The following is a 26149-nucleotide window of genomic DNA, read 5'->3' as shown; positions in this document are numbered from 1 at the left end:
TGTAACCCTGAGCGTGTGTTCATGTGGGGGGGGGTGGCAGGGGGAGTGGGGCATGGCAAGGAGAAAGCACCTCAGCTGATTGAACACTGGCAATTTTACAGGTTTGAAATTAAAAGTTCTCGTTCCAGATTTGAAGGCATTGGAAGTTACCTAGCAAGAAGTTACCAGTATAAAAGTTAAAACATTTCAGGTTTCTGCTATCATGGTGAATTCAAATCTTTGTCCATAATCTAAAATGAAGGCTAAGAAACCTTCACTCCAGAGTTCATAAGAAGGAAAACAGTAATTTTATCCCATCCTAATAGTCTGTATACCTGTTTACAGATGTAATTGTATAATTGCTGTATCCTTTATCTACTCAAGACACTGAAATAAAAATGAGAAATAGTTCAGTTTAATTAAATACCTTAACACTAGACTTACTACCCACACACGTTTACTTTGATAGCTGAACCCTCCCAAAAGATGTTTTTTTCTCCCCCCCCCACCGTCCCCCCAACTGATAATCCTTACACGTTTCAATTAAAAACAAAACAAAACAAAACAATAAAAACACCACTTGTACAGAATCTAGGGAGAACAGGAGTTTATTGAGTTTTACCTGTCTGAAAAGTGCTGGTGAAAAGTTGCCATTTCATGCTTTGTCTATAGACAAGATAAGTCAAAAGAGAAATTGTTGCAAAAAAACAAGCTCATTTGAAAACTGAGTGTTTCTCCAGAACTTCTTACCATTCCTAAGTGAACACAAACGTGAGAAGTTTTTACATGAAGCTAGTCCTTTTCATTATCAGATGCAACATCTACACTTAAGGGTAAGTCCCTCACAACTATTAAAATACTTTCAGGCAGTATTAATACACGGAGAAGCAATTAGTCATATCTTCAAGAAGCCAGGTATCCCAGCTCTAAAAGTGCATCATTTAAAACATTAGTAATGGAATATTTTGAAAGAACATCTCATTCAGTATTAATGCATGCCATTATTACAAAAATATTCATTGCATATTGTAGGAACAACAACTTTCTTTTGTAGACAACAAAAAGCATGCTGAATGGTATCAGATCAATATAAATCTATTTTTAATGAGGTTTAAGACACTGTTCAAGTCCCATTAAGAGCAGCTTTCTCCAACTGTGCATCAGTGTAGGCTTGCACAGCTGTTAAAAGTTTTTCACTAATGTGGCTTAGACTGGCCCCAAACTTAAAGCAGGGCATTAAAACTGGATCTTGAATTTTAGAAATCCTTCATTGAATTTGTTTAAATAAAACATTAAAACCCACTGTAATAATTAGGTATAAAAGTTGTTAAGTAACAAATTTGGGCCTAACTAGCACAACATACAGGTATTTACACAAATGCAGATTTGCTGTGGTCTTTAATATTGGGAAGACATCAGAATGTGCTGAAGCCCAACCCCCCAAGACTGAAAGACACAAAAACCTTGGGGAAGAGTAATATAAATTGCGTGTCAGCTCAGCTGCCCAAGTCAGCTCAATAGCATGGCTCAGTCTGGTTGAAAGTGAACAGCAGTCACAAGTAAACCAGTCTGGTTGTAGTCATTTTAGCAGCTGCACTTTAAGTTACACTGCCAAGTAATTAACCCCAAGTCAACAGGGTATTTCTATAAAGCAGTTGATGACACCAATTTTCTAAATGGATGATGATGAAATACACAGGAAGTCCAAGATGAAAGAGCAGATGAAGATGGGAGATGTTAAAATGATGCGACAAAACAGATATATAAATTAAACAAGAATGTTTAATCAAGACAATCCTTTCTTTTTCCTTTTTTTTTTCTTAAACAGAGGTTCTTCCAGAATTTTTTTAGTTGGAAAAATCAAAGCCTATTCCCACAATAGTGAGGCCACTTCTTTCAAGCAGCTCTGTTGTACAACTGTTACCAGGATCCTACACTATTTAAATTGTTTTCTATTGATATTTCTGAACTAAAAAGTTTCAAAATACTGTATAGATTTTATTTGTGCTCCACATATTACAAGCAATTAACAACACAAAGAAAGGTTCAATTCCTCAGCTAGAACACCAAACTCTATACCAAGTATTACATGTACACAATACTTGCACAGTGACAAGCACAAGAAAGTACTAGTTAAGCACTTACTTTCAGATATCCATACCAACTCTTAAAATCCACTTCAATTCTCCCATGCCACCCAGTCCACAATTTAAGGCATCTCCACACAGTCATCCATCCACTGACCCACCCACTCCCACACACACGATTTCTGTTGGAGGTGTTCACTCTTACAAAGAAATCACTATGTCAATCAGGTACCATTTATTATTTATCCCTCTAACCGTGTCAGCATTGAGATATGACAGTTAAACCAGTGTTAAATCAATACAATATTTACAGAGCACAGCACATTAAGCTTGAGACACTCACTTGGAGGATAAAACCACATTTTAGAGCAGGACAAAGGTCACCATTATGTGTTTGAAAACAGCTATTTACAGGTCCCTATGACATAACTATAGTCTGTACACTGTTCCAACGGGGCAGGCAAAAAGCAGGATAGGCATTTATTTTAAGGGAATTTAAACATACAATTTGGAAGCATATTATTATGCTACCCTGAACGCCATAAACCACCTTAACATTCTTCAAGGTGGTCTCATATCCTAGAATGGCATGTCCAGCTGATACAAAACAGACAACACAACATTTACTTTGTGGAGAGTGCTAACTCCAGCTATTCAGACATCAGAACTTTGAAGGCAATTCGTCCCAGAAACTTGTCACGGTCATCTTGATTTTTTAAATTAGGTGAGCCCAGGATCTTACACTCAATTGCTATTTCTTCTTTGGTACCGTTGGGGGTAATTGCTAGTTGGACAGCCACTAGGGGCTGCAAGTAGTGAGCCTAGTAAACAGAAAGATGGGGAAAATATTTGAGAGACCAGAATAAGTTAGCATTACATTAACATTTAATCCATCAGAACAGTTAGGAAAAAAGATAATTAAGAACCCAACTTTTCAAAGTCCAATCTGATTCAGGTAAGACACTCTTTTCCCCCCAGGTTAGGAATACATTCTTCATACTATTTCTTAACTAATATATTAAACACAATTTGAGTCACAGACAGTATCTTCGAGGCATATGACTTTACCCGTTTCTATTTTCTTAGGTCCAATTCTTCTAGAGACCTTCAATGAAAGAACCTCAGAAATTAATGTCTTCCAACCCATTCTCTTGACTCTTCTGCTTGTTTTGGGTTTGGCTTGGCAGGGTTGTGTGTTATCTGCTACAGAGTGCAACTTTTCTGCAGGGTTTGAAGTGGGGTTTTTTTCTTCCAAAAGCATGACTCAACAAATACTAATAAACCAGCTACCCTCCTCCCCTACTCCATTTACTTGTTCAGCAACAAGCCACTCTGAAAGGTGTTATCTGTTTAACTGCTTTACACAGAAACCTTTCCTTGAGCATCCTGACAGTATCCTTCCTGGTCAGTCATTTACAGTGGAACAATATCAATTGGTGACTACTACAAAATTAAAGCACGAGAATAGAATCGAATTCCTTTCTTTTGTCCACCCAATTTTGTTTCTGACATCCAATTCAGTAAGAACAACTTGCATTCTCTTGTAAAGTGCCTATGAATTAAACAGGAGCTTATTACACACTGCTAAGGCACCATTTTATGCAATCATGAAGCATTTCCATACTTTATTAATATTTTTAGGTCAGTACTGCTGACTGCTGATTAAGCAAAATTCTCTTCCAGGTAAAAATTCATGTCAGTCAGTGGACTAAATACAACACTACAGTATTATGTAAGTAAAAACCTTATATTTTAATGGAACAAAATTTTGTGTTAAGTCTTTTTCCCTCCTCATTAACTTAAAAAAACTCTTTAATACATTTCTGTTGGTTTTAGGCTATCTTCTCTACCAAAGAACACATTACAGAGTATTCAAAGTCTTTTACAAAGGATTATGTCATGGAAGTAGATGTGCTAAAATCTTTAATATGAAGTTCTAGTAAGAGGTAGATTGAAGTAGCTGCTTTCATTGAATAGTGGTTCTAGATGAGAAATCTTCCTGTGCTCCTAAAAACTTCAAGACTGGAAAGGAGGAAATGCAGCTCGGTGCGGCTCCCTCAAAACTCCCCAGTTATAAGGGTGATACCACACTCTAAGTTTTCTAAAAATCAGAACTAAAATTCCCATGTTTCCTCAGGGAGAGAAGTCTTCTCACCATCAAGATTTTTCCAAAGGGGTACACAAATTTCTATGATGTTTTGAAAAGAGACGATCCCAGAATAGACTTTTACTCCGTATAAAATTTGGAGGAGGAAGAGGGAAGAGAGGCAGCATCCTCATTAACTATGTCAGATCATCTAAAGGGAACATTCTCCATGATCAGAGAGTTGGGCTTATTGCACTAAGCAGCAAAAGACAAAGAACAATCCTGGACCACAAAATTGTAGATATTAGTCCTTTTCTGGCTCCTACCTGAACAAGAGCAGCAAGTTTATTCAAATCATCTTAACTCCTTAACAGAATGAAGCAATTTAACAGTTCCACACTGATATTATATAATTCTGTTGCATAGCCAAGAAATCAATCCAGACCCTTGAGACCTGGTCAAATACTCAAACTTCTCACAGCTCTTCTTACTGCCTCTTCTTTTTCTCACTATACTAATGTTAGGATAATTAGGCCTCACATATGCAAGAATCCCTAAGACCACAGACCCTGTTCCACATGACAAAGTGAACATGAAAGAACAACGAACCAAAAACTGAGGGGGGTGACAAATAATAATAACAACAAAGTTTTTTCTATATCACCTAATTCAAGCAAGGAATAGGGGGAGGGTTATTCTGCTGATCTTCATTTGTGTCTTTTTGTAGTCTTTCATTTTCCATAAGTATAGCAGCAAGATGGGAATTTTGTTAGTAAAGTTCTTCATCCCATCCTTGGTACAAACTGGGTTTTGACATGTCAAGGTCCACAGATGCTGTATTTTACATTTGTTAGGGAAGAAGAAATGCTCTTGCTCTCCTTCCCTATTCTTTCATTCCAAGAAAAGGACAGAGTCTGTACTGACTCCAGCTGCTGGAAGCACAGGCAACTTCCTTTTAATTTGCATGCCTAAGTGAATAGATGGGGTACCAATTCACAACATGGCAACAAAATGGAAAATACAGAACCACCCAGAAGTAATAAGAAAGCAAATGCTGAAGATAAACTCTTTCTTCATTAGTAAAAGCCATGGGAGGATAAAAAAAGTTATGGAATTGCTGCAAGTATAGAGTAAACGGGTAATTAACTGACAAAGGAGTAATTTAATACAAAAATCACTTTGGTAAAATTACAACCACCCACCATGGTACACTATGGATCTAATAGATTTATATTTTAAAAAGTACCTCTATCTTCAATGATAAACAATGTTTATTAGAGTAAATAATAGTAGGAGGCAATATAATTTTCTGTTTTATAGAAGGCATAGATTTTCTGCATACAGTGATCACAAATTAATGCAAGAAAATTAAAAAATTAACTAAATTCAAGTTTCAAAAGACTGGAGTTTCAAAGAATGGAGTTTTACTTTTATGCATTCTGTGTTCATAAAGTGGTGAGTTTGGGGTTTTTACAACAATAATTAAAAAATCCCAAACCTATCTGCTACTTTGAATTCCACCTCCATAAAATGGGGCAAACAGAAAACATGACACGCAGAGCCACAAAGAAACATAATTAACACCACCATAAGGACTTTCAAACTTAATATCCTATACAGAAACCCCAAGGATTAACTATTAGAAAGTGCACTGTAATATGAAGACCCAGTTTACTTCTCCTGCCTTTCCCTGCATTCAGAAAGACTCCAAAAGATTTCAATGAGCAAAAAAGAGCAGCCACTCTCAAGACTGCTGTGTACAGCCACTCCTCCATCAGGACAATGCCCAGTTTGTTCATGTCTGCCAAAGCACGTCTCCAGCCTCACCGAGCTCTGTGCAACGTCTGCATCTGCAATATTCCTTAGTACTACCTCATTACAAAGTTCAAACTTCAGAATGAATCTGCTACCAGCAACTGTAAATGCACCCAGAAACAAAACACTGAAACCGAAGACCATCATTAAGAGATACTTACATGCAAGCTTTTCCCATAGTATGGGAAGTACTTCAAGTCCATGGCGCCATTAGGAGGAAAATAATTTATGTTAACCACGCCTTCTTCCTGTAATTGCAGGCAGCAACAAAAGTAGAAATTAATATTTGCTTGCATAAAAATGGACACAGAATTAAAATGATAATCCAATGAAAAAGTGCAAAATACCTAAAAAAGGGCAACTGACTTATAAACTCATAGAATAATTCAAACCAGATTTCTTTTGGCAAACATGCTGCACACATCTGCTGCAGTCATGATTAGCAGTACTACTTAACTTAGCAATCAAGTCAAAGACAGCTTGCCTTCATACTTAGGAGTCAAAGTAATGGGGAAGAGGGAAGATTATGTTCATTGTAGTGAGCAATTTAACAACCCAAGCCCCCTATATATAATTAAAATCCCAAGTATCCCCAAGCAAGCCTGTGTATTTTGGTGAACCATGTGCCGTTTAAAGCCAGGTTTTTAAGCCTCTCAATGATACAAGCCTTCACAAAGAATCACAGATACCTCTCTGCAACAGTGTCATTCCAAACATAAGATGCTCTCTTATCCTTCAAACACAGGCCAGGTAAGAAGAAACCCAAATGGTTAAAATGGTGCTGGAGTTATACCACCACCTCTGAGGAACAACATACACAGATGCAGGCTTTATCACCCAACTGGCCCCTGCAACCCCAAATCCTAGAGTAAGAAGCAGCTACCTACAAAGCTGCTGCCTAATTTATGACTAAGGAGTCACTCAGTCCATCAATTATTCAAAATATTTAATGTATGATTGAGCTGTCCAGACACAGGCTATCAGTATAGCAATACACAAACACCTCTCCCTATATACAACATTCTTCAAGACTGTATATCGTGGCAGAATACCGAACTACTGCAAGTTCAAACCACTAGGAAAAGCCCACATCCAACGTGCCTTTCTGTAATAAATGAAATATATTGCCATAACCAAGAGAAATGTCACTAAAAGAACCCCTCCAAAATGCTAAATATAAGTTCAGAACATCACTGCTTGTTCCATCTAATTCACAAGCTCGAAGTGTATTAGCAAGTTCCATTGGTTTTTTCCCTATTACCATATACAACAGCTGTAATTTTAAATAGATATTCTACAAAGTTCAGAAGACAACTGCAGTAAGATCAAAACATATTTAAGAACAAGGCATGGCTCAAGGTTACCTTCTTTTCACCTCCTCAAAAGAGTATACAGTATTTTTTTAGGATATGGCCACATTCTCATTCTTTGGCAGTCTAAATTACTGCAATCATTAATATATGTTTATTAAGTATTTCAGACCTTGAGCTTACATATACAACTATTAAGAAGGAATATGTTGATTTTCACCATTATTCTTTATTTTATTTAAAGCTCATGCAGCTGAAAATACTCACTTTTCAAATGTGTTGCTGAAATAATGGTTAAATAATCAGCATAAGGAATGACATAGGCAAAGTAAATAGGAGTAGTGCTTTCTGGAGCAGCTAAATTCAAGGCATGCATGCAGTCATCACTATACACTAAATATATGCATTAGGCTATCAGTGCAATAGCAGGGAGGCTCTGGGACATGCAGCTGCCTATCTAGTGCAACTGCTGGGGGGCGTTCCAGATCCTGAATAAACAGGCCTAGTTAATATCCCTACACAAATAAAAGCAACCAAAAAACACCTGAACAAGCTGCATTTGCTGAAGAGCTTCAAGAATCGGTCCATTAGTGAGTGTCACTTTTTCTGCTTATCATTTAGTTTCCACAAAGAGCTGCTGACAGTCAGCAAATCTAAAAATCGGACAACTTAGCTGGGCAGACAGACTTCCACTTCACTAACTGGGCCTTAATTAAGACTGTACTTTAGAAAGAAGAATTCACCAGAGGGAGAAACAATATACAGACACCCAAAGAAGAGAACTTGGGCAGGGATGATCTATAATCACTTGAGAAGAAAAAACAGAGAAGATAAAGAGCAGAATTCATTTGAAGAAACTGTAAAACAACAGATTGCTGTTACAAAAAGCAAGTGAACTCAGATCCTGAGTGTGCTGACAGAAGCAAGGCACATAGAGTCATTCATAGAGCTATTCCTCATTCTAGTCAACTAGAAAGTGATACCTAACGTAAAGATGGTCAATAAACAACAGAAAAAGATGTATTTTGGAATTAAGGCTCTTTTCCTTTTCTCTAGTTAAAAACAAACTAATCCCATCAAATTTACCAGTTTTCAGTAAAGGTTGTTTTAACTTGAAAGAAATACTGCTGCAAGATGTTCTAGCACATGTGAAACTGCACAACTCTGGCCACAAACTAAAGACCTTCAATGCTGATCTTCAAACTTTTTGAAGACAATCTTTTGTTGGTTTGTTTCTCTTTGTGGAGACACTCAAGACTGCAGCAGATTAGTTCCTACAGGGTCTAGGAAGAAGAACCAGCTGTAAAGAGTGCCTGACACTGCAAATACTCACTTCCCTCATCTACAGAGATTACAATGATGACAGCTTCAACTGCATGAGGGCAGAGGGGGAAGCATTCCCAGCTATAAATGTGCTGACTCTGAAATAAACCATCTATCTAAAATTTATCCATTTAAAAAAATCCTATATAAAAAGTGCAGGGAGAACAAAGAAGAAACACCTCACAGGAGAATGCCTGAAAAACAAATTCCACACTGGAAAACTTAAAATGATGTTTCAGGTGGCCAAGTCTTGCAGGACGTGCAGACAGAAGCTATAACCCTAATTTTGTATTTGAGAGACTTGTAAACGGAAAAATACCATGTAAAAGTCAGATGGTGTGTTAAGTCCAGGCAGACACTTCTCCAAATCACTCTCAATATATGTACGATCGATGCACAGAAGTTCCATCTGAGCATGAGGAGAGACTCCTTTTTCCTGTGCAGTGACCGGGCACTGCCCAGAGAGGCTGTGGAGTCTCCTCACAGGAGATATTCCAGAACTGTCTGGACACAACCCTGTGCTCCAGGGATGCTCTGGGATGACCCTGCTTGAGGCAGGGAGGTGGGATCAGATGACCACTGTGGTCCCTTCCAACCTTATCCACTCTGTGACTCTTAACTCTAAGAAATATTTAAAAACAGAGATGAAAGGAAAATAAAATCAGTGAACAGTAAATCTACAGGATGAATTCTAACTGGTACCTAAGCTTTTCTAAGCAAGTAAATCATTATGAGCTGGGATGAGAACAGGCTAATAAAGATAAAACAGATGCATTCAAAGTAGCAAAGCCTGATAAATACTTCCCTGGAAGTCACTAAAGAACTAATAAGATTAGTAATTTTAAAATTCAAAATCATCATATTTATATCACAAAAATTTTAAGTGGATATGGTAGCAGAACTCTGTACCTATAGAAAGAAGATGCAAGAAAACCCACACAAATAATTTCTGTGTATCTCAAAGGGTAAAAAAAAGCAAAAAATACCACCATGATGAACCAAGTTATCAAACTTACTGTTTTGCTAGTGAAGCCAATTAAGAGAGTAAGAAAAAGCATCATCTGCTTAGTAAAACTTTTACTATTGTCTCATAGAGCATCCATAGAAGAAAGCCGAAGAAATACAATCATAAAATAGGATTGCCATTAATATTTTATAAATCACTTGAAGATTAGTTCTTAACACATCACAAGGCATTTCTGGTGGAAATGAAGATGACTGCTCTGGATCCTATTCCATGTTTCAACAAGGACTTGAGATGCAACCCGAGTTCATTCATTGATGGCACCAAGCTAAGTAGTGCAAAGCACTTCAGAGAACTCGATCCCTTTAAAATGATCACAAAAAATGACAGAGGAGGGGCCAAAAACAGCCCAATGAAACTCAAAGCTGTGAACTTCGAGAGATTACATCTACAAATACAGACTGGGAAATGACCAGAAGAATGATTTAAATAATAAAACAAAATAAAGACTAGTGTATTACAAACAGCAAATTCACCTTGCTTTCAGTGTGATCACAAAGGGAGAAATGCTGTCATTAACAATACCTCAGGCAAACTACTGTCCAGTTTGGGATATCACATTGCAAAAAAAAAAAAATTCTAAATTAGACAAGTCAAAGAAAAAAGAGTTCTAGTAGAAGGAGCTTAATTGCTTTATTCTGTTCAAGAGAACAATGTGAGTTTTGTGAATGGAAGCAAAGAAATCAGTCTCAAGTAAGAGGAGGAATCACTTTTGTTTGCAATGGATTGTCAGGGAGAGATCAAAACTTTCAAAGACCTCACAAAAATCAAGTATTAAAATCTGTGCCTACCACAGGTATCTAGGATGAAGGCAGAAACCCTTACAAGTGTTTGTCTCATTAACTGCTGATATTTCTCAGCCTACGCTTTTCATCAGTCACCAGAAGCTAAAAGCCAGGACTCTGCCCCTTGCTCAAGCTACAAACTTACCAACTCTTTCACTGCTCCCCAAGCAGTCTAGGAAAAACACCCACAAGTCAAAGTAATTATTATAATTGCAATAAAACATTCTGTGCAAATCCATTGGTACATAACAACAATGCAAAGATTAGCTGTTATTATAAGTAGTTTATATTTGATTTGAAGGCAACTTTTACTTGAGCGGTAACATTAGTTTCCACACACAGTCGTCTTACCCATCATTTATTAAATTGTAAAAGGTGCACTTGCAGCATGGAGAAAAAATAAAAACATAGGTTATGAAATGAGAAAACAAAATATAACTCACAATAAATAAATAAACGAGACAACAAATACACATGTATGCATTTTCCTCAACTCTAAACCAAGTCAGAGAGTTCAAACACATCTAAGGATGAAATAACAACCAAAAATGTTTCTATAAGTACACTGAAGAAATTAAAAACACTAAAACTAAATTAGACATACAATAAGTTGAAAAACACAAACAGAAGTACAAAATCTCTAAGAAGAGGGGAAGAGTGAAATAAACTACATCATTATTCATTGTAATCACAAGGCAAATAAGCAACACACTTATTTCTTACATTCTGAACTGACCTTAGGGGTACACTGTATATGTGGCTCTCCTTCAGGCTTTAATCCAATTACCTAAAGGAGACAAAGTTAAAATATTTACAGATTTTTTCCCCCCCTTTCCATTCTTACAGACTGAATTTGAACTTTTCCTTCACTAAATATGAATTCGGACAGGGAGTAAATCTATCCAGTGTCATTTTTATCTGAACACAATTTTAAACTAGGACTAAGATTTAAAGTATTGTTCAGTTAAATAGTTTTCTCGGGCTAACTCAAAATAGTTACAGTAGTCACAGAAAGTAGTGATTTCTTAGTTTACATTTAGCATGTAACTTTAATAGCTCAAAACACTCATCAATTCAAGCAACAGGTAACATCACTGAAAAGTCAAATACTTTTAAGTGTTCCTCACCTTTCATATTTTAAGAGTTATAGAATGCATTACATTCTAGCTAAGAGTTCTGGAACACAAACATGAAGTGAAACACTTCACCTTGCAGAGTGGTCTAGGATCTGTTTCACAGAACAGTAAGTAAAAGCAAAGAACAATATACTCTTAAAACAGGATTCAGATATTTTGGTGCAAGTAGTCGAAGCCAATACTTTGTATTGCATTAGAATGCTCAAAAAGGTCACTTCATACTGCTCTGAAATTGCTCAATGTTTCAGTAAATTACACTGTTCAAGAAATGCAAATATCTTGAGCAGCAAACTGAACATATATTTCATAGCAAACTGAACATATATTTCAGTCCTTTCCACAGTAGTTTTTTCATACAGCAGTAGTTGGGAGCATTTGTACTAAGAAGTAAAAATTAAGTAGGCACTTACTCTATTCATTTTCACAAGCACACAGGGAGTTCCTTTAGAATAGCCAAAACTTGTATCTTCCTTCCCAGAGCACTGTCCAAGCTCAGAGAGGTTAAATCGACAAGCCTTTTTAACAGCAGCATCACTCTGATCAAAGATCTTTCCTGAGGTACACTCTATGTTTTGGGACTGCTTTGAATCATTATACGCTATAAAACAAAAACAGCTTGTAAATCCATGGTATAAAACATGTAAGTAACCAAAACCCAAAGGTGTCTATATAAATAATTGTCATGTTACTTCCCTAGTAGTTTTCTCAAGGAAGTATTTTCAGAGCACTGTCTCTCACAACCATCTTAATAAACACTTTTTCAAAGCCTATAGACTAATAGCAGTGTACTTGAATGGAAAATAAAGAGTATTACAGAAGAATTAATAATTTCCTGCTTTTTAAATTGTAACAATAATCACAACTTCATTAACTTCTGTACATAAACTAAATATGTATTCTAAGCCAATAATGTATTAAAATACAAGCAATCAAGGTTTTACCTGGAAACTCAACCAATTTTCCCTTTGCATGTGTTTCTTTTACAAATACACTCAAAAACTTAGAAGTATTTCACTAATTGATATTAAATTATCCCTCCACTTACATCAGGTAGTATAATTGACCTTATAGTAACATCCCATGTTGTTTCTCACTTTAGTTTCTGAAGTGCAGAGACCACTGTCACAAATGCTAAACTATACCCATTTAAGATACTTTGTGGTTTCCTCTCCTCCCTTACACCCAAGCTCCCAGCTAATAAGGTAAAATGGAGAAAGGGGAAGTTCATCCTCAATCCAAGACCAGAACTGCAGGAGCGGCAGGTAGTCATGAAATGCAGCATTCCTCCCAGGAACCCTTGGCACAGCTTTGAAAGAAAAGCCTACACACAGAAGCTTTTAGTAGGCACTAGAACTATGAATATAGAGAGATTCAAGTACAGCTGTAGCTAACAATGCAACTCAAGCACACGGGTGAGATTTCACAGCACCTTCTTCATTCTGACTTACAACTTCTGGGGGCTTAAACTTATTAATATTTTCAGTTGATTTCCACATTATTATAAGTGTACATATAGGTACATACATAAAATAATGTATGACAAATCAGAGATTTTGCCATCCTTCAGACTTGTCCTGTGTTAACCTTCTCTCCATATTCTAAATTCAGTGTTTTAATATTTCTGTGTAGATACTGTGCATCAGAGTGAAAAATCAATAAATTGCAATTGATTTCATCTTTTTGTGCCTCATTTTTCAAACAGACACTCAAATTCTTCAGACTGAAGTATTCTCACTCAGTTACCAAATCATTTAGATTAAGACTAATCAGACAGGTCTTGATAAACTTAGATTAAGACTAATCAGATAAACTTGATGAACTTGATAGTCTTGAATACTAACAATGTATTATTATATTATCAAATATAAGACATATTTTAAATTGAATTCTTTTGGCATATGTAATTTCTACATCTTACAGTATTTAACCACATCACCCAACACTCCCCATTATCTACTACACTGTTCCTCATACTCAGGCTCCCTGTCCGACACAGGCATTATACCTTTTCTGTAACACACAGACTTTTAGAACACACCTACAGTAACCCTGAACTTGCAATAGTCTCCATCAGCAATTAGTAACTACAAGCAAGAAGTGAAATAATGTACTCAAGATGAAGACTCCTAAATTGCTAGGGCAATTGTAACTTACATTCAAGGAAGTTTTGAAGTGTAGTAACATATTCTGAATATGACTGGCTGTCACTCCTGTTAAAGTAAAATTCCAGTGCAGTGTCTGGCTTTGGTGAAATCATAAGTCCTTAAAAAGAAAAAGTTCAAGTTAGGAACTAAGCAACTTATCTTTCCTTCACCACTCTAACCCCTACTCAAATATTCATGTTAATCATCTGTAAAGAAACATTAATGTCACCCCTATATTCCTCAGTACTGGAAGGTACTTTGTGTTTGAAGCCAGTAATCAAAATCAGCATTACATTAATTAACATTTAAATCCAACCCAATGTATAACTGCAATTCACAAACCAAACCCAAGTGATTAGGACAAACAAAATCAGCAGTTTAATCACTTTCAATCGAAGATTTTTACAGATCCACTTTCCACACTCAGCAAATTAAGCTTAAAAAGTAATTGAAAAAATGCCCAAAAGCACACCCAGAAAACTTTCACTTCAAGCAATAGTTTAAAGCTTTAAGCAATACAGAGTGAAGCTATGATTGCATTATTCTCAGAGAAACACAGAAAAAAAAATTTAAAATTTCTGATTATTAATAAAGGTGGCTTGAAAGTTACCCCAGTCAAAACAGACAAGCCAAGTTAGTTTTCAGTCTTCTCTTCCATCTCCTCAAACAAAGTTTAGGTGCCACCTGTTCCACGGAGAATACGAGACACTTTACACAGCCACGGGGGCTCGGCTCAACCAGGCCTGGGAGCTGAGAATGCTCCGCAGCTGCCTCCTGGCCCCACGGCACCCTGCGTGTCCCCTGCGTGTCCCCGGGGGGGACCCCTCTGTGTCCCCTGGGGGAAGGAACCCCTCGTGTGTCCCCTGGGGGAAGGAACCCTGCAGGAACTCAGCTCCTTACAGCTGCTGGCTGGGGGCACTGGGGCAGCAACCACCCACGGCCAGGAGCCAGAGCTGCAGGAGCTCCGAGGCCACAGATCACCAAAGGCTGAATCCAGCCTTAGCTGAAGGATGGACAAGGCACACATGGAACAAAGCAGGCATGGCCCTCTCAAGAGCTGAACTGCCCCTGCTTCCCAGCATATGGCCCAGAAAGCTGCAGAGTTCAATCTTAAGGATTTCTCTGGAGCAAGTGAAAGCACCTGCAGCTGTCACTTACACTGGTTCCTGATGCTTCTATTATTCATCACACCTTCAGCAGATAAAATAGCACTACAACACCTGATACTGCAGCAGAGATTAAATCAGTTCAAAAAGGGATGTATAACTGATTGTTTTATTCACACTACCTTAAGGTAACTCTTATTTAATAGAAATAATTAGCACAGATAAAAACCCTGCAGCTGTGATTAACAGGTGAGTGTCCATGCATCTGTCTCTTCAAGTACAGCTGAAAGCAGACATTGCAGTTGCACAAGAGAAAAAAAAAAACCCCAAAACCAAACAAACAAAAAAAAATCCAAAACCCAACCTATATTTCATCAGACTCATTTTCTCCTAAGTTAGAATATTAAAATTGTTTGAGTAAAGTCAAATTTGACGTAATGGAAGAAGCTGCAATTACACAGCAACTGATTGTATCATCTTAAGATGCCATGTAGTTTTCCTGTACTCAGGCAAAGGCAATTAAAACTGGATTCTCAAACGAATTAAATTTCAGGCAGAAAACAAAAACCTTAAAAAAAAGAAAAATTAAACCAAGTCATCTTTGTGTAAACAAAATAAACATTTAAGGAAGTAAGACTGCAGTGGGAAGATAAAGCTAGGTTACTGTAGTTAACTATCACAGTAAGGTTTTGTAAAGCCTATCAAGAGTGCAGTTCAGGAGCCCAGGTGTCTTAAGGATTTACCGACAGAAATGGCCAAGCTTCTCATCCAAAGGTAGGAATTATTTACAAATATTTGCAAATAATAAACATCTATACTAGAAATTCATCAGTGACAAATGTCTTTCAGCTTTTTTTTTAAAAATACAATTTAATGTTTCTTGTTCTAGGTCTTTTATAGGATTCTAAATAAATCATAAATCCCCTTTTTTGCAATAACAGCAGTTAAATTACTTCCATGGAAGCCACAAGTAAAGGCCTTAATGACTGCAAACAGTTTTGACTGCAGACTACTTTAAACCATTACAGTAATTTTCTGGCCTTCACACTGAACTGGGATTCAACAAAATAAAAGGCAATTAGTAGCAGGGCTGAAAAATCACTGAAGAGGTTTTACACATTAGGAACTTTTAGGGGATAAGAGATTACTAGCTACAGAACTATAATGTAAATGAAGGACTGAAATGGTATTTTTTCAAAGGGAGTAGGACAAAATAACAAAACTAGTCACCAATGAATGAAAAAAGAATTTGAAGGTATTTCCCGCTTCAGGGAAATGTCAGAAACATCCTACGAAGAGGGGACTGCTCCACTTCCAGTGGATTATATTCGGCCTAAAAACAATGGTGTAAATTCTACAGAAAAAGCTATTTGAAGGACTGATGCATAGACTCTGAGAGATGCAGGATTTGAGCTCTTCTAGAGGAACAGAATTAACAGCCTCAGCATAGGACCACATCTAGGATTATAAAAGAGATTACATTATTTTACAATTCCAGGAGGGATTTAACAAAAAAGGTTTTAAAATCATCTGGATTTGATTTATACTATTATACTCCAGTGTACAAAGCAAGTCAGATATCAATTATAAAATCAATCAAATGTGAGATTTCTAAGTATGTTTAACATAAGAGCAGAACCTTTGACCTACGGCATCCAGGTTTTGTGTGTAGATTTTATATTTTTAAAAGAATTTAAGTTTACAGCCAGGAACATTACATGTCTCACTGCAAATGAAAAATGACAGAGTTAAAGAGAAACATCAAAACAGAAACAAGCAATTTGATCAACTTGAATGTATAAGTTACAAAAGACGTGGTTAAAAAAGAGATTTAATTCAGAAATGTTACAGGAATTCTTCAATTAAAAACTAATTGTGACATACATACTTTTAAAAACGAACATCCCTTATGACTTACTTCAAAACCAAGAAAAATTAATACCGTGCAGTACATGAGAGAAGAAATGTCGCTCAAGCCCAGCATTAAGCCACAGCTACCCACAGCTCCATCCACTAGGATGCCTCTGACTTCCACAACAGACACAACGGAAATGGGGAGAAACAGCCAACTAAGCCACTTTCTTTTCCCCTCATTTATTTTTCTTCCTTTTTTTTTAATTTTTCTTTCTATGCATCTAGCCCATTCTTAGCTTGAAAACACAGCACAAATCCTCAAAATTCTTTACAATATGACACTCGTTACAGAAGCCAGAACACTACAGCAAAACGAATTCTGTTCAGAATCCAGAGACGTTTACCACACTGGCCCAACAACTTGCTCACACAAAGATCACTGTACCATCTTAAGTGTGGACACAGCTGCAAGCTGATGTTCAATTTTAAGAGTTTTGCATTTGACAAAAGGAGTAAGTATTTTAAAAAACAGTGTCTCGCTTCCACCAATATATTATTATACTGGGGAAGATAAATACCTCATTACTCATTCTTATTTGTACAGAGTTGTTTTTTTAAAAACACACAATTCCTTGAAGCAGCCAACAGTGAGGCAGGTGGGCAGTGCACAAAGGAAGCAAGACACCACTTTCAGTGGCAGCCACATGTTACACAGACTTAGCTTCATCATAAAACTGGACCCTTTCTCCAGTGGATCCCTACATAACAGGTGGACAATCCCTGAAATCCACAGACATTCCAAGTCAGTTGGAAACTACCTAATACTGAATTAAAAACTCTGCGAAAGGCCTCTGTACCACAGTCTTTACATACCCCTGAGCAGATCACACCCACAGTATGGCCTTCCTGTACCTTCTGCAAAGTACCAAACACTAATCAAGGTGGCCTTCCATCTGATGCAAGAGAACTGCATCAGATGGAAGAATCTTCAAAGTATCTTTAAAGCAATTTGATTAAATTATAAACCCACTCCTACATCAGTATGCTGTGTGGATCTGCAGGCAAAATTGTGGTCTACACGACAAATTCAACTGACAGGAACTCAGAGAAAAAAACAGCAAAAGTTAGTACATACAAACAAAAAACTCCTGCCCGAATTTATGCTCTAAACATATATAACCTGCCTCACACCAAGGTTTACCTTTGCAACCTGCAAGTAACTGAATAATGATTTCCCATAAGTAGTTCATACTTCAAAAAAGCTCTCAAATGAAACTCAGTTGTTAAACCAGGCAGAGGTTTATGAAAAAAATAAATACAGTGTTACCTGGACTAGAAATCCGGTCACGGTATTTCGGTATATCACTGCTCAGTGTCTGAAGCATAACCCACATTGTGAATGTGAAGAGTGCTGCTAGGAAGCCATAGAATACCAGATAGAATAGCAAGATCAATCCTGTAAAGAAAAAGCTAAAATTATTATTTTTGTTTCATCTAATTCCATTACCTATTTTGAAAATCAAAAACGGGAAATTAGCAATACAATGTTTGTAGTCATAAATACGCCTCTAGCATACATATGTAATGCACAACAATGCATACAAAGAAGCTTTCTTAATACTTTCTGACTCTTAAAGGGCATTTTGGCACCTCTGTTTTTAAGAGAGAAGCATTAAAAACCACTCTTTGGGCTACATAGGAAAGCTGGCAAAAATGACTAAGCAGTGCATTAGAAAAAAAAAAAAGCTGTCACTTGTTTACTGGAATTTTAGCTTTGTGTCTGGTTGTTGGGAAGATGAAAGAACTGAGGGAGAAGATAAAATTATTACACTGGATCCAGACCAGGGAGGAAGCAATTAGGGCTTTAATAATATAGTTGATATTTGAAGGAACTCCACACAGGGCAGTCCTTCACACACATCCTGTTACAAATACTTCTCAAAGTGAAAATGCTTTCTGCCACATGCTTTTGAAAACAAACCCAGCATTCTCTTCAGATTTATCCAGCCTAACACATGCACCTGCTTTACCAATCTACCCTGGGGACCCAGCAAGCCCACCAAATTCACTAAATACACAGATATTACCAACTTCAACTTGTTTCATTAACTGAGCACTCAGTACCAACCTAAAAAATATGTACAGGATTCTGTTTTAACACTGAGCATCTGAAACTTAAGGACACATGCAGAAAGTGTCAAAAGGGGACTGGATGCTTGGACTGAGAGCCATCTTTAAAACTATTCTAATTCAAAAACATAACCAAATGTTGACACAAATTCAATTTTTATTGGATATTCTAGCTGTAAGGGTGCTATCAGAAGCCAGAGATGTAACTAGGGTGCCAAGAAAAGCACTTCAAAACCATTATGCAGCATCCTCCATGGGCACTTGATTATGTGAGAGAATCAAGTGCAGAACTTTTAAACCTTTAAAAGGAAAGAGCAAAAGCAAACACAACTGTACCCCAGTGCTATGTACTGTCTACTAGAAGATGGCAAAAGGAAGCCTAAGCCCTGGCTCCTGTCCCAGAAACTTGCATTTTGCACTGAAGTAAGTCTCTAATGTAGTATGGTCCCCAGAAACCTGTGACCACTAAAAATCCAAATACCCATTTTACTTCTCCCAAAAGAATTCTTTGTACATCTATTAAAATAATGAGACGGTTTCCCGATTCTTTACTGTAAGTAAAGTTCTCAACAGCAATAAGCTGAATGTCAGTGGATTTTCAGTTTGGTTTTAGTTTTCAGTCTCACATGTTGAGGAAGTTACCCACCAATCTGCAATAACCTGAAAATGATCAGCTATTTAAAATATATTTGAAACCACCAAGATGTAAGATTCTATGCAGCAATGAGAAGTGGCAAAGTAGGCAAACACAAAAACAAGACTACTCTATAATGAGCAAGACAGCTGGACATCTATTGTGAATGATTGCTAAGGTTATTTAGAAGCTATAAATGAGAATATAAAAATAAACAGTAGAAATTATAGTCAACAAAAGCCATTACAAAAGTTGCACCTGTATTTGGCACAGCAGCAATTTGTCTTACCTATAAGCTTATAAATGCTTTAACTGGATTCAAAACAGAACAAAGACCTTCTGATTAACAGCCAGTGTGATCTGGGTATTACAAAACCAACCAAATAAAAAACCTCCCTTACAAAACCTCTGGTCAGCTCACATTTTGATCCATACAAGTTAAACTACGGGATACTTTCATCAAACTGCCTAGAAAGTACACTTTCCATCAAGTGACCAAGACATTCATCAAAGAGCCCCAATGGAACACGAGAATCTGATATGTAAGACAAGCCAAGCAGCTACCATGGCAAGTAGAGTAAAAGCAAGAAAATCAGGGAAAATTATTTCAGAATACACTCATATTTTAATTTCTATAACAATAAGCCAAACTTCATTGGAAAAAGAAAAAACTGATGAGCATAACATGGGTCATCAGAGCACCATGGTGTGCAGTTCTAAGCAGACATGGCCCTAAGAAGAGTCCTGCTTTGGGCCAAGAGTACTGCATCACCTGCATTCCTGGCCCCGGAGCTGACCCTGAAAAAAGAGCAGGTGCCACAAGGGGCAGCTCTCCCCACGGGGTCACTGGTGCCCGCACTCCGGCAGGGCCAGGGCCCCTTCCCAGCACGGGCACAGCCAGGGACCCCAGTCCAGGGGCGACAGTGATCCCCACTCGGCGGTGGAGGCTGCCCTGACAACAGCATCCCTCCCGGCAGCAGCCCAACCGCCGGGGATCCGCAGCAGGAACACGGCTGGAAAGGCTGTTTCTATTCACAGCCCTGAAGCTCCACCAGCCTCCCCCAGGCCAGCAAAGTGCATGCGTGCTCACACACAGATTATTTTTAATCTTTATTTTAATACAGCTTGTAAATGCACTGCAGAACGCTGACCACTAAACTGACCCATTTACACTGCTTTGCCACATTAAAAAGAGGGAAAAAACAAACAACAAAAATCCCCTCTGCACCTTCCAACAGCCCCAAACTGAGTAAGCTGCTCTTTGTGAGCCTATTAGTACTAATTATCCTTAGCTAATCACAGTGAGCAAGCCATAACCTGTCAAGAAATTCTGCCAAAATAACTTCACATAACACTGGATTTCTTGTCAGGAAACAAGACGTACTCAAGCAACAGCGAAAACCTATCCCCCCATATTTCCTCCAAACAAAGTACAGCTTCCACATTTAAAATGCAACCCAATTCAATTGTTGTAGAACACCTTGTACACCAAAACAGTAACACAAAAAAAAACCCAAAATTCTGCATTACAATTTACCTAGTTGTTTTGGTTTGTTTTTCTTTTTGCAGGGTATCATAGTACCTAAAACACTTCTTCATATCCTCACCACATCGACAAGCAAGTCAAATCTGGAAAACTTCAATTTCTGAACCAATATGTTGGTACTGTCATTAGCTGGAATTCACCTGCAGGAATTAAAACTCTTCTCCACTGTGAAAATTAGAATTTCTGACCCTGGTGAATGCAAGATATCACATACCTGGCCATCATTTCCATGAGATACAAGCTTCCCAAACCTTATACGGCAAAGGCAATGAAAAGCATGTTACTCTGGCATGAACCAGATTGGCAAATCCACCTGTATGTAATGCATAGTTAGATATACACAGGTATCAATTTAAACACTCCCACAAACAGGGTAGCAACTATTCAACATTATCTGCAACAACAAAAATTAAACTCTGTTTTCATGGTTTGTTGGATTCCATGCTGCACTGATCCTATCACCTGCATGACTGTCCTTCAGCACCTTTCATGAGTGGGATTTAAACACCCAAGTGATGTTCCTACTCACTACTACCAGTACTAGGAACATCAAGGAGTTGTAGTCCACCTGCAGATTATTTCCTTACTTTAACCTAACATAACTATACACAGGAAACAATCACTAACCTTATTTCTTGGACACTCAAGAATTACTGTTTTCCAGACTTAGGGGACAGCAGAGGGAGGAAAAGAAAGTCACAAAAGCCAGGGTCTGATGCCATGATTAATCATTTAGAACACCCCCTCCACCACCACCACAAAATACACTTATACTGTACTACTAGAGCATACTGATATCAGTAACAAGACAAAGCAAGACGCCTTTTTTCAGAGCAATCTGAACCAATAAAATATTCTATGGCAATGGTAGACAGTGATACCAGAATGTTTAATATTTCACTACTCATGAAGAAAGCTAAATGACAATAAATCCCTGCTCAAAACACCAAAAAAGAAGACAGAATAACCAGGTCAGAAAAGCAGTTAAAACTCTGACAGCATTTTTTTTGTCTTCATTGAATTCCAACCAGGAATTCAGTGAAGACAAAAAAAGATGCAAAGCTGGATCCGTTGTTATGGTGGCCAACCAGACTGTATTTCCATCGACATGGTGGGAAGCTTTCAAAAAAACAAGGTGTTGGGTTTTGTTGGTGACATTTCTGTTTGTTTCTAATTACAAACACATAAAAAGGATACAACTAAGCATTCAAAAGAAATTTCAGTAGGTCTGAATTTCTATGTACTTCAAGGCAATGCCACCTCTACCTCAAACACCCTGACACAACCAGATCTACAGAACAACTTAAATACACTTGACATGACATCTAGCGTGACCGGAAATGAAATACTGCTACAGTCTATATTGCCCTTCTTTTTTGGCACAAATGATTTTACGGTAACCTTATGCGAAAAGAATTAACTATCCTGTAAGCCAGTGCACATATCTGAGTATGCAGTGAGCATCACATTACAAGACGTTTGCGACGACCTCGCTCCATTCCTGCTAACCCTAGGCAGACACAGCACCTTGCCATGAGAGGCAGAGACTGATGCAGATCTTCCCTTCACTTACAGGAAGGCCCCACCCAGCAGTCAGCCAGATCTTCCTTTCTCTGCTCTACCCGATTAAACGCTGGGTGTACCCCAGAGCACCCTCATTCCCATCAGCTCTTCGAGGACTATCAGCACCCCTCATGCCTTGCTGCTGACAACAGCACAGCCTCAGGTCAGCAGTTTTCCCCAGTGGTTTCTGTCTCTTTTAATACAACAAATGATTATGCCAAATAATTAAAAATAGAAGACTTTGTGGGGGGGAGTGTGCGTAGGTTTGGGTATCAACTTGTGAAAAATTCAAACTGAAGTACCCCTCAAGTCTGCAAAAAAATGAGCTGAAAATCTTCAATTTTTTTCTGCCGGAGGAGATACATTATAGAGTTTTCACCGAGCTGTAAAAAGCAACTCTTTACCAAACTCTAAAATGCAACCTCTGTTACATGACAAATGAGTACAGGAACCACTTGCGTTTGATCTTTTCACAAACCCTGACGTGGAAATGGCAGGCAGAGGAGTACTCCAATGCCACAGCATTGGGATTCACAGAGAATCGCTGCCTCGCAGTTACCATTTACATAAGCCCCCGGGACTGTGTCAGACTAGGGCAAAGCACGCACATACTGGGAATAATTACTTACCGGTTTCTCCACTGCTCTTGTCTTATTTCTGTGAGGAAGCTGTCTTGAGACAAGAGAAATACGCACAGAAGAACCAGAGCCAGCTGAATTCTCATGGTGCTGCCCCTGGAGACAGGACAACCCAGGAGACTGGCAACCAGAGCTCTCCCCCCCCATGTCCTCGCCTTTCAAGCCCAGAGAGCAGCAACAGAAAAGGAACTGTAGTCGGGGAGAGAGCTCCAAGCTCACACCTCTACTGCAAGAGCAGGAGACCAAACCCTGCATATTCTCCTGTGCCAACAGAGCCACCCAATTAAGTGTCCTGCCATTAAAAAGTAAAACCAAACAGAACGCCACACGCCACGCCCCAAAACACTCAGGCCATAATTAAATTAAGTAAGCACAGTATGTTAATCATGGAATGCCAAAACAAACAAATATTGATGAAGAAATACACTGAAAATAAGATGTTACTGAACATTCACTTCCTCAGGTCCAGGCTGAGGACATGGTATATAGTAGTAATCACATGCCAATCACCTAAACTATTAAATAAAACTTCTTAATGAAGTAAAATTATTTGACTTGCCTACACAAAGTAAAATTATTCAAATTGTCTATAGATACTTCCTCAAGTAGCTGCAGAAACTCAGTTGCCAACAAAGTCATCTCAACTTCAAATGTTATCTATTGGCCTTGGTCTAACTTGGATGGACTAGTAACATCCTAAGTGACTTATCCTACTAGATGGGTTTAAACAGAGAAATTGGTTTCATCTTCATCTTTTTTCCAAAAAAAAACAAAAAAACCCACCAAAGAAACCAACCAAAACCAAAAACCAAAACTGCAAGCTATTTCTAACATATCTACAGTCTGTGCTGCTCAGCCTCATGCCACAGCCAGACTTCTGCAATCCACACACCCGGCCCACGCACTTGAGGAAACCTGCCTGTACAGAAAGATCCCTTAGACAACAGCATAGTGGAAATTTCCTATCCTTTGCTATTCAACTGGCAGAGTAGCCGCAAGCCCTTATTTCCATCTGAATGGAGGGGAACTCCTGTAAATGCTCGGGCCCTCTCCTGACAGACAGGAGACACTGGCACGGCAGAGCAAGCACGCCCCGCGCACAGTCCGCTTAAAGCTCCTCCTCGCTATTTCAACACCAGCATTCATTGAGATCGTGTCAAGGCCAAGGATGTATTGGCCTGTTCCTTAACACCACGCTGAGAGCCTTGTTGGTTTTGTAAGCACAACTATTACGTATCCCAACTACATCCAAGTTTTGGGAGGAGACGCAGCATTTTCTGAAGCCAGTAAATATGTCCCATGAGGGCTGAAGAAACATCCTAATATTAAGCATTTGTAGAACTGTTTAATGTGAGAAAACACACTCGGAAAACCCAAATATTTTTATTGGAAGCAACCAGATTACGATAACATGCTTTCCAGCTCAGAAGAAAGCAACAGGATGACTACCTGAAAATAGGAAAACAAACACTGCCTTCGCACGCTTTACTGGAGAGCCTTCATTTAAAGCTTCCTTTAAGAAAATAAAAGGCCCAGAAGCCCTACGCTAGAACAAATTTAGCACGATGACGCACAACCACACACAGCGATCACTTTCTGGAATTGGGGCTCATTAACTTTTGGGGAGGGGGGCTGGGGATTTTCCTTCGCAGTCCCTCGCCGACCTGCGGCTGCAAGTACAAAGGCAATTGGCGCCCATTCATTCTGGGTTCCGAGCGCCGCCGGGGCGCGGGCCCGGCCGGAGCGGGGGAGCTGCCCCGGCACGCGCGGGCCGCGGGCGATGCCGCGGGCGGGGCCGCCCCGCACCTCGCGGCGGAAACCCGTCACGGCCGCGGCCCCCGGGGCGCCCCCGGCAGCGCGGGCGGGAGGGGAGCCCGCGGGCCCGCACCGGCTGCGGGGCGGGCGCTGAGTCAGCCCGGGACGCGCCCCGGGAACTCCCCCTTCCCCCCGACCCCCACCCCCGCTGTCACGGACGGAGCTATTTTTAGACCGGCGGTCGTAACGGGCACCGGGGCGCGTGCGCCGCCGCGGCCGCGCGGGCCGCCTCACCTGTGCGCCGCCCTCGCATCCCCGCGGGGACCCCCCCCCCCCCGCATCCCGGCCCCGCATCCCGGCCCCGCATCCCCGCCGGGGGCCCTCCAGCCCGTCCCCGCATCCCCGCGGGGGGCCCTCCCGCATCCCGCCCCCGCTCCCTGCCGCCCCTCGGCTCCGCCGGCGCCTCGCCCCGCCCTTGTCCCCCGCGGCAGCCCTTACCCCAGCTCTTCGCCGTGCGCCCCAGGAACTCGCCGCTATTGGGGTTGTAGATGAACTGCCGCCACTCGGCCATGCTCTGGCGGAAGGGCTTCTTCGTATCCTTCGACATGGCGAGGCGAGGAGCGGCTGCGTCGCGCACTCCGGCGGCAGAGCCTCCCCGGCAGAGAAAGCCGCGATCAGCGCCCGCTCCCAACCGCTAAGTAACTGCGGCCGCGGCGCCCGGCGGGAGAGCGGGCGGGGGCCGGGCACGCCGGGACCTTCCCCAGGCCCGCCCTCCCTCCCCTTGGCGCCCCCGCGCCGGGCGGGCCCCGCCGCGCTCCGCCCACACCCGGGCCCGGCTCGCCGCGCGCGCCCCCTGCCGGCCAGCGCCGCCCTGCGGAGGGCCGCGCGGGGCAGGCCCGGCGGGGCGGGCGGTGCGCGGCGCGGGCACGGCCCCCGCCCCCGCCGCCGCCGCCGCTCCCGGAGCCCGCCGGGCCCCTCCCGGCTCCGCGCCGTGGGCCCGGCCGGTGCGGCGCCGGGGATGCTGCGCGGCGGGGCGGATCCTGATGCACAACCATCTTAGAGAAGTGCTGGGGGACAGAAAGGCTCGCAAGTGAAACCCCCGTCTCGGCACTCCCCGTGATCCTGCACCGCCCCGAAACACGGGGTGACAGAACACGAACGTGTCAAGGTGCTACACAAGCGCTGTTGGTAAGGTGACTCCCGTAGCTTAAGGGCTCAAAAGCTCCCTTGCTGT

The 26149-nt window shown here is 40.2% G+C and overlaps 1 protein-coding gene across 2 annotated transcripts; it reads right to left on the bottom strand.

Annotated features, from left to right (window-relative positions):
- Positions 1-571: 571 nt before the first annotated feature.
- Positions 572-25674, bottom strand: ATP1B3 (ATPase Na+/K+ transporting subunit beta 3). Of its 2 annotated transcripts, XM_066193244.1 has the most exons (8): positions 25414-25674; positions 17977-18105; positions 13700-13807; positions 11956-12143; positions 11146-11196; positions 10555-10581; positions 6129-6215; positions 572-2887 (listed from the first exon to the last, which is right to left on the bottom strand). In XM_066193244.1, the coding sequence occupies exons 1-8, from the start codon at positions 25520-25522 to the stop codon at positions 2717-2719; spliced, it is 870 nt and encodes a 289-aa protein (XP_066049341.1). In that variant the 5' UTR covers positions 25523-25674; the 3' UTR covers positions 572-2716. The 2 variants fall into 2 exon arrangements, with proteins under 2 accessions (XP_066049341.1, XP_066049342.1); XM_066193245.1 differs by lacking the exon at positions 10555-10581 and having other exon boundaries at positions 25414-25672.
- Positions 25675-26149: the final 475 nt, after the last annotated feature.

This window comes from Chamaea fasciata, unplaced genomic scaffold (genome assembly GCF_029207755.1).
Source record: "Chamaea fasciata isolate MVZ Bird 193981 ecotype frontalis unplaced genomic scaffold, bChaFas1.0.hap1 SCAF_11, whole genome shotgun sequence".
Lineage (NCBI taxonomy): Eukaryota > Metazoa > Chordata > Aves > Passeriformes > Sylviidae > Chamaea > Chamaea fasciata.
This window is presented reverse-complemented; position numbering and strand designations above follow the sequence as displayed.

What these genes read in the sequence shown, in the direction of transcription:
- ATP1B3 (XM_066193244.1), bottom strand. Translation starts at nt 25,522, where the DNA reads ATGTCGAAGGATACGAAGAAGCCCTTCCGCCAGAGCATGGCCGAGTGG. An exon ending in ACTTCAAAACTTCCTTGAAT is followed by an intron (nt 12,144 to 13,699) that starts GTAAGTTACAAT and finishes TTTGTTTTATAG; the next exon opens with CGTATAATGATTCAAAGCAG. An exon ending in ATATACAGTGTACCCCTAAG is followed by an intron (nt 10,582 to 11,145) that starts GTCAGTTCAGAA and finishes TGTTTTTCCTAG; the next exon opens with ACTGCTTGGGGAGCAGTGAA.